Source organism: Brassica napus, chromosome C5 (genome assembly GCF_020379485.1).
Source record: "Brassica napus cultivar Da-Ae chromosome C5, Da-Ae, whole genome shotgun sequence".
Classification (NCBI taxonomy): domain Eukaryota; kingdom Viridiplantae; phylum Streptophyta; class Magnoliopsida; order Brassicales; family Brassicaceae; genus Brassica; species Brassica napus.
In genome coordinates this window covers 3,788,277-3,803,654 of record NC_063448.1, presented here as the reverse complement: position 1 = coordinate 3,803,654, position 15,378 = coordinate 3,788,277, and the positions used below count along the sequence as shown (strand labels likewise).

At 35.1% G+C, this 15,378-nt stretch overlaps 2 protein-coding genes and 1 long non-coding RNA gene across 10 annotated transcripts; 1 reads left to right on the top strand and 2 right to left on the bottom strand.

Moving 5' to 3' along the window:
• Positions 1 to 2,602: 2,602 nt before the first annotated feature.
• LOC106416147 (phenylacetaldehyde reductase) lies at positions 2,603 to 8,029 on the bottom strand. Of its 5 annotated transcripts, XM_048757926.1 has the most exons (6): positions 7,777 to 8,028; positions 7,184 to 7,353; positions 6,906 to 7,097; positions 6,473 to 6,822; positions 6,223 to 6,375; positions 2,603 to 2,749 (listed from the first exon to the last, which is right to left on the bottom strand). In XM_048757926.1, the coding sequence occupies exons 1-5, from the start codon at positions 7,892 to 7,894 to the stop codon at positions 6,237 to 6,239; spliced, it is 969 nt and encodes a 322-aa protein (XP_048613883.1). In that variant the 5' UTR covers positions 7,895 to 8,028; the 3' UTR covers positions 2,603 to 2,749; positions 6,223 to 6,236. The 5 variants fall into 5 exon arrangements, with proteins under 5 accessions (XP_048613883.1, XP_022558067.1, XP_013712438.1 ...); XM_022702346.2 differs by lacking the exon at positions 2,603 to 2,749 and having other exon boundaries at positions 6,068 to 6,375; XM_013856984.3 differs by lacking the exon at positions 2,603 to 2,749 and having other exon boundaries at positions 6,068 to 6,375; positions 6,486 to 6,822.
• On the top strand, positions 2,743 to 4,420 carry LOC106416148. 4 transcript variants are annotated; one of them, XR_001283095.3, is made up of 5 exons: positions 2,743 to 3,298; positions 3,385 to 3,464; positions 3,697 to 3,775; positions 4,103 to 4,153; positions 4,233 to 4,420. It is a non-coding gene; the product is annotated as an uncharacterized LOC106416148 (long non-coding RNA). The 4 variants fall into 4 exon arrangements; XR_001283097.3 differs by lacking the exon at positions 4,103 to 4,153 and having other exon boundaries at positions 4,217 to 4,420; XR_007323722.1 differs by having other exon boundaries at positions 4,103 to 4,420.
• Positions 8,030 to 12,118: 4,089 nt separating the features above from the next.
• On the bottom strand, positions 12,119 to 13,131 carry LOC125587440. Its single transcript, XM_048757925.1, has 4 exons — positions 13,091 to 13,131; positions 12,877 to 12,991; positions 12,603 to 12,788; positions 12,119 to 12,500 (listed from the first exon to the last, which is right to left on the bottom strand). The coding sequence occupies exons 2-4, from the start codon at positions 12,928 to 12,930 to the stop codon at positions 12,357 to 12,359; spliced, it is 384 nt and encodes a 127-aa protein (XP_048613882.1). The 5' UTR covers positions 12,931 to 12,991; positions 13,091 to 13,131; the 3' UTR covers positions 12,119 to 12,356.
• Between the last annotated feature and the right edge of the window lie 2,247 nt (positions 13,132 to 15,378).

The window sequence follows — 15,378 nt, the reverse complement described above, 5'->3', positions numbered from 1 at the left end:
TTTTGATAGATTTTTGTTAGGGTGATTGGTTAGGATTGTGATTTGTTGTGTAATAGGTTTAGAATTGTGATTTGGTTGTGTTGAATTGATTTAGAACTTTTTTTATAAATTGTTCATTATTTTTGTATTTACAAAACATTTTTTCTATATAAATTCGATTTTACAAAACGTTTTTTGTATATAAATTCGATTTTTGGATTTATAAAAGATGATTTCATATCTATTAAAATATTTATATTTATTAAAACTAATTTTGTATTTATAAAACATTTTTTTGATTTATAAACACTATTTTTTTTATTTTTGTATTTATAAAAACTATTTTTAAATATACAAACCGTTCTTTGTATATAAATTCGATTTTTGGATTTATAAAAGATGATTTCATATTTTAAAATTAATTTTGTATTTATAAAATATTTTTTTTGATTTAAAAACACTATTTTATTGTTTTTTGTATTTATAAAAACTATTTTGTATTTATAAAAAGATAATTTCATATCTATAAAAATATTTATATTTATAAAACTAATTTTGTATTTATAAAACATTTTTTGATTTATAAACACTCTTTTATTATTTTTTTGTATTTATAAAAACTATTTTGTATTTATAAAAAGATGATTTCATATTTATTAAAACTAATTTTGTATTTATAAAACATTTTTTTTATTTATAAAAACTATTTTATTATTTTTTTTATTTTAAATATGTTTTCTATTTCAATTTTAATTTTATATTTTCGAATTTCAATTTAAAAAAATAAATTTATAATTTTTTTTTTTAATTTTGGAAATATTCCGAGGAAGTTTATCCCTCGGAATATTCCGACGACATCTTCCTCGGAATATTCCGAGGAATTTCCGACGAACTTGTGGTCCTCGGAAATTCCGAGGAAATAGGGTTTCCTCGGAATTCCGTCGGAAATTTCCGAGGGATTTCCGAGGAAATATGAATTTCCGAGGAGTTATTTCCGAGGATTTTTTTCGTCGGTATGTCGTCGGAATAGCGTTATTCCGACGACATACCGACGATTTTTTCCCTCAGTATGCCGTTGTTTTCTTGTAGTGTCTCATCCAAACTCATACTCTCTGTTTCATAACAACCCGCCTTCAAGAAGATCAAACAGCCTTCACCGAGGAAAACTGTAGATCTCGAAGAAACATCGATCTACGCTTTGAAGAAACCATCAATCATCTTCGATCAATCCAAAAATCAACAGAGATTTTCAGACCGAGAGTCAATTGGACAGAGGAAGAGTAGAAGCATAGATCGAGAACTTGATTCCGGATGAAACCGGAGAAGAAGCCGGCGAAAGAACGGTGCTATAAGAGCCACCGCTTTTCCGGAGATGAAAGCCGGCGAAACCGGTGCTGACAGATCCACCGTTTCCCGGAAGCAAAAGCCGGCGATAGCGGTGTAAGAGAATCACCGCTTCCCAGATTCAAAACATACTAACTGGTTTCATCTCAATCCTTCCTCTGTGTCTGATTTAGAGAGAAGACAGAGCAAAATGAGAGAGAAACCTTTTCCCGGGAGTAAATATGTTTCGTAATCTCAATCGTTAAGAAGATAAACTTTTCAATTCTTTTTATCAATAAAAGGAGTTTGAATCTGAATCGTTAAGAAGATTTAAAATATGTTTGATACAATAATTAAAATTATCTAAAACGTGACTAAGTTCTTATTACTAGTATAGTAATTTGGCACTTGAAAGAATTTGAACCACAATCATTCTTTATAAACTTCGTAGAGGGTTGCAACAGCTTCAAAAGCCTATACATCATATTATTTATCCAGAAGAATTATTACTAGAACTAGAAATTACAGTAAAATATAAGTATGGTGAGATTACGTAAGAAGACGACTGCCTTGAGGCTAAAAATGGTGTCTCCGATGGTCTCTTTCTCCACACGCACTATGTACTCACTCTCTTCGTTCTTAAATTAGAATTTTAATAAAGCTTGTACGGCTTAATATGGATTCACATTTCAATATTAACTACTAAGTAAAGGAAGAAGGAAACGATGACTCATCCAAAACTTTTTAATGTGTTTCGATGTTGTAATCGGATCAACATCGAAGTATCTACCATTAACAAAACCATTAACAAAAGGGTTACTCGAAAGCATTGATATGAGCAAGTGAAACACTCCAAGACTATCTCATTGGAAAATTACGTTTTATAAATCCATCCAAATCCCATATTAGTGTTTGGAAACTAACATTAGCGTTTATATTTGAATGATGAACAAAAACAAACAATAAATAGATAGATAAACACTGTGTGGTGTGTTCCCTCGTGGCTAAATACAAATAAATTTTGCCGCGCTTCAGTCAAACCCTAGCAAGTAGCAAGTGAAACCGAGCCCGCCTGCTGCGTAGGTTAGATAAGGGTTCGTTGCTTAGGGCATCATTATCGGTGGGCTTTAGGTTGAGGCCTTTAGCGTAGGGTCCCTTAACTTTTAACTAAAAACGCTAAGGGACGACCTTTAAATAAGGGACTTTAGGGTCGTCCCTTAGCGTTTTTAGTTAAAAGTTAAGGGACCCTACGCTAAGGGCCTCAACCTAAAGCCCACCGATAATGATGCCCTAAATGACACGAGATCTTGCTTCTGAATTCAACCTCCAAACAGCCAAACTCTTCACTTTCTCAACGTTTAGCTTATGAATCACAGTATTTATCACATTCGCTTTTAGATAAGATACTAGTAATATGTACTTAATATTATAGAAGTTGTAAATACATCTTATACAATAAAGTTGCATTGCCTCTCTCCTCCTTCCTCCACATCACTCTGGAGAGAAGGGCATTTCGCGACACGTGGCGTTATATGCATAACTTTCTGAAATCGCTTGTCGTGGAGTTTTAAAAACTGGGTTTTCGATGGGCTTTTGTGTGTTTGTGTGTCAGCCCACGTGCCATTAGTATTTTCTTTATTTTTCCATAAAGTTTTAGTGTGCTTACTTCTTCAGCCGTCGAGATTAAGAAAACAAAAAACTAACGATCCTGATTCCATTTCCACGGCCAAGTAACGCACCGGAGATGTCATTAATTGACGAAAACCCACTAACCCCACGATCTATCTTTATTCACAGTGAGTATATATGAACCTTCAGATTGTCCTCTCCTGTTCCTCTACTTTTAGCCGTTCGAAAATCTCTGAAACTCTCACAGAAGCTTTCCAATAGTGTCAAATTCACAGATTCACTTCTCCGACTTGAAGGCCGGCCCGCGTTTAGACCAGACTCCGGAGGTCAGTTGATGGCCGTCGATATGCTCCTTATTGATGCCAAGGTAAATTGCTTTCATAAGTTTAATTATGCTTCAGACACGGCTTCAGATTTTGATTACTCCCAAATTGATAACCCGTGTTTTTGAAGAAGTGAAAATTGGTTCTTAACTCCATGAGCAAGTGAGTTAGTTTAGGAGGCAGCTCCGGTCCATGTCTGCACTTCTGAAGGTGATTATTTTTGAGCCTACTTAACATATTATATTCTTACATTAGGTTGTTAGTGTCACATAATAGGCCGAGAGATCTTGGGCCTATTGACACTGGCGATTGAGATCTTAATAGATTGTTATAGATTTGGTACCAACGATGACGTATTTCATCTTCTGGGATGGTAATCCTATTTTTCCTTTTATGAGATTAAAAATATTAACGAGCGTTTATGGATATGATAATCAACCAGCGAACAAAATTCCGAGCTAAGTATTAGGACAGTGGTGAAGACATTGACATTGTCGTCTCCAGCTCCCAAACAAACGAAGGTTTGTATTATATGTCAGACTTATTGTCATGTATTTTATATATCTTGCTACGTCAATCTCGGTCTCTCTTAATCAATATTAGATTCTGATGTTTGGAGTCTCCATATATTAGTTCTCTTTATGCCTTATCCAAACTTGCTGTTGTTTGTTGAAAAATCAAATGTTGTGCTATTGTTTTACTTTAGCTGTTTTGGTTGTAAGTGACGATATGGTTGCACATGTGACAAAATTAACTTTATAAGATGATGCTCTCTGTTTGAGTAAAATATTTTTTTGTTCCTGGTTAAACTATTAGAAAAGTTTATTAGAGTCTGATGAATATTTCAGGGAGCTTAGTGTAGTGTCTTGCCTACATGTCGTACCAAAGAATAAACCTGAGTAGGTGAAGACGTATCTGATACATATTTGTTTACAACTTACACTATGATAATTACTGATTAGGGATGCACTTTGACAGAGTGGGAATTACAATCAGGAGATGATATGTCAGGTGCTGGAGCAGTTAGAAGGAGCCACATTACGAGAAACAATCACATAACACTCCTTTACAAACTTTCAATTACTTAGTAGCTATGCAGTCAAATTTTATTTTTGTAATCCTCTGTTATACTATTCCGACCATTCTAATATAATGTTTCATAATTACAAAACAAGTTCGTAGGTCTTTTACCAGTCAAGTAAATAAAAACTAAATCTTCAGTTCGAAATGCAAAGTAAATATTCCTAATATCTCTACCCACTAATAATTGCAACTGATGTTTCAAATAATAAAAGAAAAAAAAGGTAAACACATGCGGCAGAGAGACTTCAAAAGAAACTATTCAAGCAGGCTACAGATTTTCAGCGGAATGATTCGCACAAGTACTTTATTCTCGACTTTTCATGTATACCTTACCAAATGGTTAACAAGAAACCCCCACATACTGCTGGACCAAAGATGGGGCCGTCTGAGAGACTCAAGTCTCGAGCTTCGAGAGGACCGTCGAACAACCATCAAACAGCGTCCCTATCCACGAAAACGCAACAAGGTACCTAAGTGGAGCTATCTTGCAACACAAGCGTTCAGAACTTAAATGTTAATCCCTAACAATAATCATAAACAGAGTTTGATGAACAACCATGGTTAAACGGGATATACTTGACTACCGCAAGTGTAGACTCTTTTTTGATCTGATATAATAAAACAGAATACATCAATCCATGCAAACATATCTCAGCCCATATTATATTTTTGTTTTTTTCTTTTGTTTTCAATACGACTGTTTGTTATAGTGTAGCAAGCTATCAATGTATTAGATACGTTAAGAGTGAGAATGATTTATAACCATGACATGTATATGGGTTCATCAAATAGTATGTTATTAAGATTTTAACAGATGCGATAAACCATTTCAGCCAGAAAAATAAAGCATGCTAGAAACACCATAAATCAGATATATAAACAAGAGCTCTACGTCATATAAAAATGAAAATATTATAATGACAATCCACTACCTCAATAGATCGATGCAGTTGTTAATATAATAACCAATTATATATTCAGTCTGTTTATAAAACTTTGAAGATAAAGTATATGTTAAAAGGTCATTTCAGTATCTGTATATTTCTTTGTAGATATTTAGATTTTTACTGATACATTTTTGAATAGAAGTTCAAATTCTACTTAGGATATCAAATATATTTATATTTGGATCCATAAAATAATCCAGTACACACTATTAATGTTCATTCATGAGTTTATTAGTTTTTTTCTATAGTTTAATATAATATTTTAAGTTAAAAATTATGTTTATGAAATCATCCACTAAGTAAATATTATGTAATTTATGGTAATCAAGTTTTCCATTGATTTAAATTAATTATCTTAGTGAAATAAAAAATACTCAAATATGGAATTAATTTGGTTTTTATATTTATATAATTAAAGTCAAAAATTTGTAATATATAATTATATAGTAGTCAAAATAGGATAATTCATCTATTAAACATGTCTCACACTGATTTTAAAATTTTAGATGCTTTATAATAAAAAGGGTTAATACATCCTTTTAAAATCTAAAATATTTTATAATACACAATTTTAGAGTATTGGTGATTTGGAAATATTTTTTTTTTGATTGACCACTTCCAAAACATAAGATCGGTTATTACAAAGTCTTAGCAAAACAAATAAAACTAATACCTAAAGTTATAAAATATTTTAGGTGAAGATTAATACGACTTTCATGCATGTATTTAAATTTTACTAACTATTTCATTTCTCTAAACCTCATATAATCAATGATGTCGGAATTAAATCTAAAATAATAGTATTTTTATAATTTTGACAAATAGTTTTTAAAATGATAATAAAATTTAATAAATTCACTAAAATACATTTTAATGTCTAAACTATCTATTTGAATTATTATAAAAAATCCGGCGCGTAGCGCCGGCAAACCACTAGTATATGAATATATTCTCATAAGAGGTATTTTTCTTTGAGGCTAATAATAGTATCGCCAAGGCTTGATTTCAGAGGAGTGAACTCAACTCCCAAATTCTTCACTTTATCCACACACATTTTGCAATTGATTCCCTCCATCTCACCTTCTCCATTCCTAAAATAAAGTTAAAAGATGTTATGTTTCTTGGTAATCCCCTTGATAAAGTTTATGGTAGGATGGTTATAAAGGAAGAAATGGATAGAGAAATCACGGATCATCAATACACAAATTTGGAAATAATTCATGCATAGTCTCTTTAATGTGGTTTATCGTCACACTCTGGCCGCTGATAATGTATCTACCATTGGCGGAAGGAGATTCCAACGCTTTGACATGAGCCAAAGCAACATCTCTCACGTCCACGAAGCTGTAGTATCTACAGTTGAAAGGGTTCTTCCCCTTTACTATATCCACAATGATCTCTACCGAAAAGTTAAGGGTTGGTTGCAAAAGTGGGCCGATTATAAATCCTGGATTTATCACGACCATGTCCATTCGGTTGTCTTTAGCAAATTGCCATGCTACATTCTCTGCCAGTGTTTTGGAGAGTGGATACCATAACTGAAGAAGAGGAACGAGAAACGTGTAAGAATTTATAAATCTAATTCTCAAAATTGATATGTCACAAAAAAAATCCAAAGGACCTTTCTTTCCATGCAAACATTTGAATCAGAGAAGAAAGTCTCGTCCACCACATCGTTTGGCTCCAAAGGGGGTTGACGAACAAGAACCGCAGCAGTGGACGATGTTACAATGACTCTTTTGACGGAGGAAGTTTTCTTGCATGTGCTAAGGACGTTAAGAGTACCCTTTACGGCTGGATCTATTAGCTCAGTCTGATAACATTTTAATAAATTTGCTTTAGGACTTTAAAAACAGTTCTGTTAAATTAATAGTAAAATTTGCAAGTTCTATAACAAACCTGAGGATCCGTGACGATGAACTTAACCGGAGAAGCTGTATGAAAGACAGCGTCACAACCTTCGATAGCTTGCTCGAAGGAACAATCTTCCAAAAGATCTGCTTTGAACAGTTTTAGTCTTTCTTTTGCACCCTCAAGTGCAAGAAGATGTTCTGTTTCCGCCGTGTCCGCTAATGAAAAAAAAATAACATATATATATATATGTCGTCAAAGTGCAACTCTACAAGTCTTACTACTGATCGATGCTTTGGAGAGGATTAAAAAATTCCGTAATTAATAGGAGTATAATTTAATCAAATGCGTAGAATTAAAGAAAAACTAAATAGATGCTCCGTTTTTGGGAAAGGCTGAAATGTCATCATTCAGCAAAACACATATATAAGAAAAATGGTAACAGTGATAGTAAAATAAAATAGAAGTAACTAATCAAAGAAATATCAGTTTGAACTTTATGATTTATAACTGGAAATGTATTGCGGTGTTTTAGGTAAAAAGACATGCATTAGAATCTCCCGTTTATGTGTGTTCAGCAACTTTTAATCATCCCCAAGAAATGCAGTCTCGTGGCTTGGATAAGAGAGGAGGAAACAAACTTGGGTTTTGAACGGTAGCTCTGACGGTGTAGCCACGGAGGAGCAAAAGCTTAACAATCCAAGAAGCTATGTAACCGGAAGCTCCGGTGACGCAGACCACTTGTCCTCCGCCGTTCATCTCTCTTTTAGATGAAGAGAAGAGAGAAATTTATTAATAAGTTTTGTAATGTTGGTCAAATACGTATATTTTAGGAGATAAAGTGAATGGTCGTGCATCTTTTGGACTGTTTAACGTGTGGATCTAGCGAATTCAACATTGCTTTCGCCCGTTTCATAATCTTAAATGCTAAGAAGCTGCTTAGAATTTTCTTTTCCTTTTTAATAAATAACAGGAGTTTGAATCTGAATTGGTTACGTAATTGACACGTTTATAATTACAAATTTTTTAATATGTTTGGCTAGGAGTGGACGTTCGGGTACCCATTCGGGTTCGGTTCGGATCTAATCGGGTTTCGGATTTTCGGGTTTAAAGATTTCAGCCGCATTCGGGTATTTCTAAATTTTGGTTCGGGTTCGGTTCAGATCTTTGCGGGTTCGGTTCGGGTTCGGATAACCCATTTAAATTATTTTTAAATTTTAATATTCATTATATGCCTAAAATTTCTCAAAATCTATAAAACAAAATAATATAATGCATTTAAATTTGTATAATATATGTCAAAATACCTAAAATTAACATATAAATTGGTTTGATTTGAATATTTGGATAGAAAATCAATAGATATTTCAAGCATTTTGGTATTTTAAATATATTTTAACTATTTTAGACATTTACTTTTGACTATTTATGCATATTTTCAAGTATTTTAGACAACTTAAAATATCTTATATATATTTTGGATGTTTTTAATATATATTAAATCTAAAAATAAGTAATATATTTAGGTATATAAATCTATTTTGATTACATTCGGGTACCCGTGATACTTAGGTTCGGGTCGGATTCGGTTTCGGTTCTTTAGATACTAAAATTTTGAACCCGTTTGGATATTTAATCAATTTCTGTTCGGGTTTGGTTCTATTTTTTCGGATCGGGTTCTTCGGATCCGGGTTTTTTGCCCAGCCCTATGTTTGGCAAAAGAATTATAATTCGGCTAAGAACCGGTTCGTGTAAAAACTGACCCGATCTTTTTATCTTGTTGGGTCTTGTGTGGAGGACCGCAGATCTTGGACCCGACCCGTTCCAAATCGAGTTCCTATAGATTATTCGAAAATTTCGAAACTTCTAGTATATAGTAAATTTTTACTATATACTAGAAGTTCTAGATTATGTCTTCTAGATAACTTGTAGATGCTGGTCATTCTTTTGGTTCCAGAATCATCTTCACCAACTGAGAATAATCCATTGCAAAAGTAACATTATATTGCCTTAAATTTCGTATACATTCCATTACCCAAATAAAGGCCTCGATCTCAGAGTGCAGTACTGACTCGCTTTTGTATTCCTCTCCCCCAATAAAACATCAAAACCTTTCAGGGTACTGTACCACCCTTGTCCGGAGTAGAGGTCATGATCCTTCCATGATCCATCCGTAAAACACCATCAACCTGGGATAACCGGTACTGTTGCTACTTTCGCGGGTGGTCTAGATTGACCAATTCCCTGTATAAGTGAACTTTGCGCCTCATTCCAACGTAATGTCTCTGTTTCTGCCAATTGAAGAGTATCTCTAGGGTCAATATCCAGACTGCTGAAATCTTTATTATTTCGTGCCTACCATATATACCATAGTATCCCGGCAAAGTGATGATCTTCCAATGTCGGCTGAACTTTTCAAAATAAGTGATCCATATTTGTAAAAGTGATGTAGTAGGAAAAATATCTGGATTCGATGAGATTCTTGAGAGTGTCCAAATCGGAACCGCCGGTGGGCATTCAAAAACCACATGATTTATAGATCATTCAGGATCTCCACATCTTGTACAAATTGTATCTCTTTGTATTCCCCTTGCTTTTAAAATTTTCGTAACCGCTATGCATTTTGATACCAATTGTCATAAAAAATGTTTCATCTCGTACTTTCCAGCAGAAAGCCTTCAAAGGAGCGATCGATGGACCAAACTCTGTTGAAGTTCTTCTCTATCCGGGTACACTCGTTCAACTTGATAAGCACATTTAACCATATATCTCCCATTATTAGTAAAATGCCATCCATCACGATCAGTCGTCTGAAATCTGCTTAACGGTATGCCTTATATAATTTTCACATCATCTGGGTCTACCAGACTCTGAATTGCCTGTAAGTTCCATGTCCTCAAATTTTCACTGATGAGAGTATCCACTGTTAGGTCTGGATAAATATGGTGTTGGTTTTTATTTGCTGGTGTCGGGCGAGTGGATGAGAGCCAAGGATATTCCATACTGAAATAGATGATCCTGATCGCACCCTTTTGATTAGTCATTTTCTAACCAGAGATCTAGCAGAGACAATACTGCCCCAACCATAGAACGACGAGTACGATCGAACTCGTTCCATGGGTGATGCATTTCTGAAATACTGTCCTTTGAAAACATGAAAGAATATTGTGTTTGGTTTCTCTATTAACCTCCAAAATTGCTTTCCAAGCATAAATGTATTAAAATCTATGAGGTCTTTAAATCCTAAGCCTCCTTCCTCTTTTGGACTACAAATTTTGTCTCGTGATTTCCAATGCATACCTTTTGTATTACCTCCTGGGCTACACCAAAATTGTGCCACTGCTGTTTTGGGTATGCGAAAGCAGGACATTACATGGTCGGGGAGAGCAGTTACCACTGATTTTTATAATCACTTCTTTTCCTCTCTAGGTAAAGAAATTGAAAGTCTATACATTTACCCTATAGTTTAATCAATCTTGCACAAACCCAAAACTTTGTATTTTTTATCCTCCCAAATTGTCAGGAATTCCTAAGTATGATCCCATCCTACCAAGATTTTGTATCCCTAAAATGCCCCGAAATTCTTGTCTGATGAGTTCTTTAATCTTGTGTCCGAATTGAATCGAAGATTTGTCAAAATTTATCTGCTTACTCGATGCCCTTTCGTATTCCCTGAGAATCCTAAGAATTACCTGACATTCCTCATTGTTTCACTACAAAAAAAAAAGAGACTATCATCTGCAAAAAGCAGCTGTGGAATTGAGGGACGTGCTCTTGCAACATTTATGCATGTTAATTGTTTCTCTCGTTCAGCCATTTTAATATTCACTACATGCGCTTTCGTACGCATAATGAATAAATAAAGAGATAAATGATCTCCCTGCCGTAGGCTCCTCTGGGGAATTTTATGTCCTTTTGGATGACCGTTCAGTAATACTTTGTATTGTAGTGAAGAAATATATTCCATCATTAACTGGATTCGGTGCTGATCGAACCCCATATAAGAAAAGTAGTTTTTGAATAAAAATTCATTCCAATCTATTATAGGCTTTACTCATATATGTTCTTATGGCCATAAATGTATTAGATACTAGTGGTTTTCCGGCGCTACGCGCCGGTTTTGTATGTTTTATTCTTAAATGAATTTATAATTTATTTTATGGTTTTAGTAAAAAAATATGTTCGAAAAATATGAAGATGAAAATACGTCGAAAGAAATTTTTTTTTTTCTGATCCATTTGATATTGATTAGCGACCGTAGTGGTATTATTTTGTTTTGAAGTTGTTTAGTTCCAAATGAAATATCATAAGTGGTTATGACTGATTGATTTAATAAAAGTAGAATAAAAAGATGATAATCGTAACAGAATTAATTTAGTTGAACTTTAAACATAAAGTAAAGTTGAGGTTAGAGAAAAAAAATGTAAAATGCTTATGCTAGTAATGGCTGTCTTATGCCAATTACATTGCATTTACAATATGCATTAAGGATTCATTTGGGAGACGTATAGTCACCTGCAACTGTAACAGTTTAATTTGTGTGTCAGGATAGTAATTGTTGACGACGTTTAACGTATCACTGTTAATAATATTGTGAACCTTATCTTAGCTCTAAATCTGACTTGGAACATGTTTCAAACTGTCATTGGCAAACGCGGAGTGGCCAATACGTTGAACACAATGATGGTCGTGTTTTTTCAATGTTATTGTATTTAAATCTTGTGTGCTTGAAAATTTTGGTGTGTGAACTTCTGATTGTGTAATTGTGTTTAATTATTTTCAGTTTATTATTCTTAAGCTTGCCCTGAACACCATAAATGTTGGGCCAAAATATGTTTTGCGAGCTCAGCATGTTGCTTATGGGTGCCATTGGAAAGTAAACACTTTTCTGTAGCCTAAACGGTTTTATAAGCATTGCAAGTTTGAACGTCCATATGCAAGGGTACATGACTATTGACTTTACGGATCCACGTGATGTAAATCTTTTGTTCTGAAAGTGATTTCCATTACTAATTGGAACAACAACCACCACGTAGAGTTTAAAAAGGAGAAATAGAGCTAAAGAAATTTGAAAGTTTTAAAATGAGAAAAGAACTAAAGAAAATTGAGTATTTTAATATAAATTCAATGGAAATTGAAAGAAACAAAACAAATTATTTGATAAAGAGAAGACGTGGTTGTTTAATAAGTTCTCATAGTAGATTCATTCCAAACGTGGGTTCTACGGTGGATTCTCATCCAAAGCAATTTGTTCTTTGGCTGATGCTTTACGTCCTGCAAGTGAACCATCAGATGTTGATGGCGCCTCTGTAACACAGCAGGTGTTATCAACTTTGGCATCTGATCCTGTTGCTACAACTTCAGGCTGCGCTGCTTCAGGGGTGCACCTTCCTTATTAATAAGGCAAAAAACACAGAGATTATATACTTTAGATAGCAGCAAATTGACATTAAGAAAAGAGACCAACATTTACAACAAAGGCTGGCGCAGGTGCAAGCTCTTGCGAAGGAAAAACGCAAGAAACAGTGAAGGTTTGGTGCTTTGAAGTAAAATTGAAGTCCTTTAACTTGAGCTGGAAGGTGTAGGTATTCCCAAAAATCTTAGCAAGGAACCGAGGCAGGTCCGTGTCAACCTGAGCATCAACACCTATCCCCTGCAAACCAGTTTACAACATTGTATATGAATCATCACGGAAAAGTAATAGTAAAAGTTAATTGTTAGTGCTTGATTATAGGTTATACCACAATCTGTGCAGCCTCAGAAGCTTGAATGTTTCTCAGTTTAACCACCTCCATATCAAAACCAAGGAAAGCCGCTGTATCAGTGGCGTCTGACACTGTCAGTATCACTCGGTACCTGTTGTAAGGGAAAGGATAAGTCTACAACATCAGTGCCTTGAAATATATGGCATTTGCTTCTAATAAGCGGAAGATACAAAGTTCCAAATTTTCTTACTCGAGTGCAGCCACAACATTAGTTTCATTACATGTGACACATGTGAACACTACAAGAAAATACAAGTATAGCGACGGCCAAAATCCTCGTTATTTCCTCGTAAAAGAAGGGTTACGAGGAAATGGCGATGAAAGGCGTTTCGTCGTTATATGTTTGTCGTAAGAGAAGATTCGTCGCCATTTCCTCGTTCATTAGCGAGGTTATATTTTCCTCGTAAAGAAGAATTAAGGTTTCGTCGTAAAGACCACGTGGGGTTTCCACGTAATGCGGTCGTTGTGTTTCCTCGTAAGTAACTCGAAAAGGATTCGTCGTAAAAGACCCGCAAAAACCTCTAAATATATTCGTCGTAATAAAAACGTAAATAACACGAAAGTAATTCGTCGTAATAGAATCGTAAAGTATACGAAAACGAATCCACGTAAAATCCTCGTTAATAGTTCCTCGAGATTTTGTCGTTAATTTTCCTCGTTAATACATCGGGAATTAGTTACGAAATTACTTTGTTTTCTATTTACTGAATTTATAAATAAAAATAAAATAAAAATTATATTTATTTAATTTATTAATAAAATTTTAATTGAAATTAAATCGAATAGAAAATTTTTTTTTGGCCGAATCAAAATGAAATTATATAATATATAAATAAGTTTTGAATTTTAAAATACAATAACAAAAAAAAAACTAATGCTGCATTGCCGCGTCGTAGAATTCCTCGCTCCTTCTCGAGAGATCTGCCTCGTTGACTTGCATGGATGCCTCGCCTGGAATGGGGTTTTGTTGTTTCATGGTCCTGAACATGGCCTCCCATTCCGGATTTGTGGCCGCTATGACGTCCAAGAAGTTCTCGAGACCACTCATACGAGCTGTGAACGACGTTTTTGTCGAGGCCAACTCGTTTTGTGTCGACGACAGCTGATGTTGTGTCGTCTCCAACACGTCGCGCAGCTCAGAGACTTCATCATCCCGTCTCTGGCCATAAGAGGAAGTCGCTCTCGGAACATCGTTGACGGAACCAATCCCCAACACACGTCCCTTTTTCCTAGGAGCGACCTTAAAAAACAATAAAATATATATTAAAATTTAAATTTTAAAGTAAAATGGAATTAATAAAAAATTTATATAAAATTTACCTCCTCGTAAATTCTATCCACTTCTATTGTGGATAAGACGACGGGTGATCCGTCGGCGGACTCCTGCGCCAGCTGGGTCTCACGCTCGTCAATACGAGCTGCCACATCGTTGTAGATCTTCTCAGACTTCTCATCTACAAATTCGCCCGCCTTGTTCTTGTGGGTCCGATCGAAAAGTTCCATAAGAGTCGGTAAACGTCCCAACTCCTTGGCCTAAAAACAGTTAAGAAAGTTTTTATTATATATATATATATATATATATATATATATATATATAAAAAATTAAAAAGTTAAATATTTAAATTACGTACCATTTCCAAACGGACGCGGGCGTGTGGCTTTTGGCCCGTACTATGTTGCATCGCCCTGTGGCCGTGCTCATCTACCGAGTTACGGGAGGCGGAGCAAGACTGGGCGACTCTCATGGCATCAGGATCCCTCCAATAACGGATGAGGCCATCCCACACGTCCGTGGTGATGGTTGCGGGTTTGCCCCGCTCATAGCCCTTCACGATCCAGTCACCCTTCCAGTTGGAGACCGTGTCCAACAAACGTTTCTTCGCCTTGTCGATAAACTCTTTCCGCACCTTCTCATTGACCCCCATGGACCAATTAAATTTTTGCTGCAAAAAAAAAAATATTAATAATTAGTTTAGAAAAATAAAATTTAAAAAAATATAAATCAGGAATAAATTGTAAAAACTTACAGCGTAAATCTTGAACCACGTCCTTCTGATGTAGATCGGAGTGGATTTCCAGTTGGGATGTGGCATGGAGAAGTAACCTTTAATCGTCTCGGTTACTTCTGTTGCAAGGCAGTTATCAACCCCAAACCTGGAAAAAAAAACAAATTTAAAGTTTTAAATATTTATTAAAGTCACAAATGAATTTTAAAAAATTAATGTAACATACATACCAGAGAGTTCCTTCAGGTCGGTCGGGGTCTATGATCGGTAAGCCTTCTCTGTCTGGCAAACCGAGAATGTCCTCAACAGTGTACTGAGAGTAAGGACAACTCGGTGGCACCATCAAATCAGCATGAACCTGATTGGCGGGCATCTGAGGAGGCACATGAGGGGCTGGCATCGGAGGAGGAGCTATCGGAGGAGGCACATGAGGAACTGATGGCGATGCCGTAGAAGAAGGCGAGACTCTCTG

Bases quoted from the DNA above. Each gene is read 5' to 3' on its own strand.
- LOC106416147 (XM_048757926.1), bottom strand. From the start codon at position 7,894: ATGAACGGCGGAGGACAAGTGGTCTGCGTCACCGGAGCTTCCGGTTAC. The intron at 7,354-7,776 runs GTTTGTTTCCTC...TTTTTTCATTAG, and splicing joins AGCTACCGTTCAAAACCCAA to CGGACACGGCGGAAACAGAA. The intron at 7,098-7,183 runs GTTTGTTATAGA...AAATGTTATCAG, and splicing joins TCATCGTCACGGATCCTCAG to ACTGAGCTAATAGATCCAGC.
- LOC125587440 (XM_048757925.1), bottom strand. From the start codon at position 12,930: ATGGAGGTGGTTAAACTGAGAAACATTCAAGCTTCTGAGGCTGCACAG. The intron at 12,789-12,876 runs GTATAACCTATA...ACTGGTTTGCAG, and splicing joins CTGAGGCTGCACAGATTGTG to GGGATAGGTGTTGATGCTCA. The intron at 12,501-12,602 runs GTTGGTCTCTTT...GAAGCAGCGCAG, and splicing joins CGCCAGCCTTTGTTGTAAAT to CCTGAAGTTGTAGCAACAGG.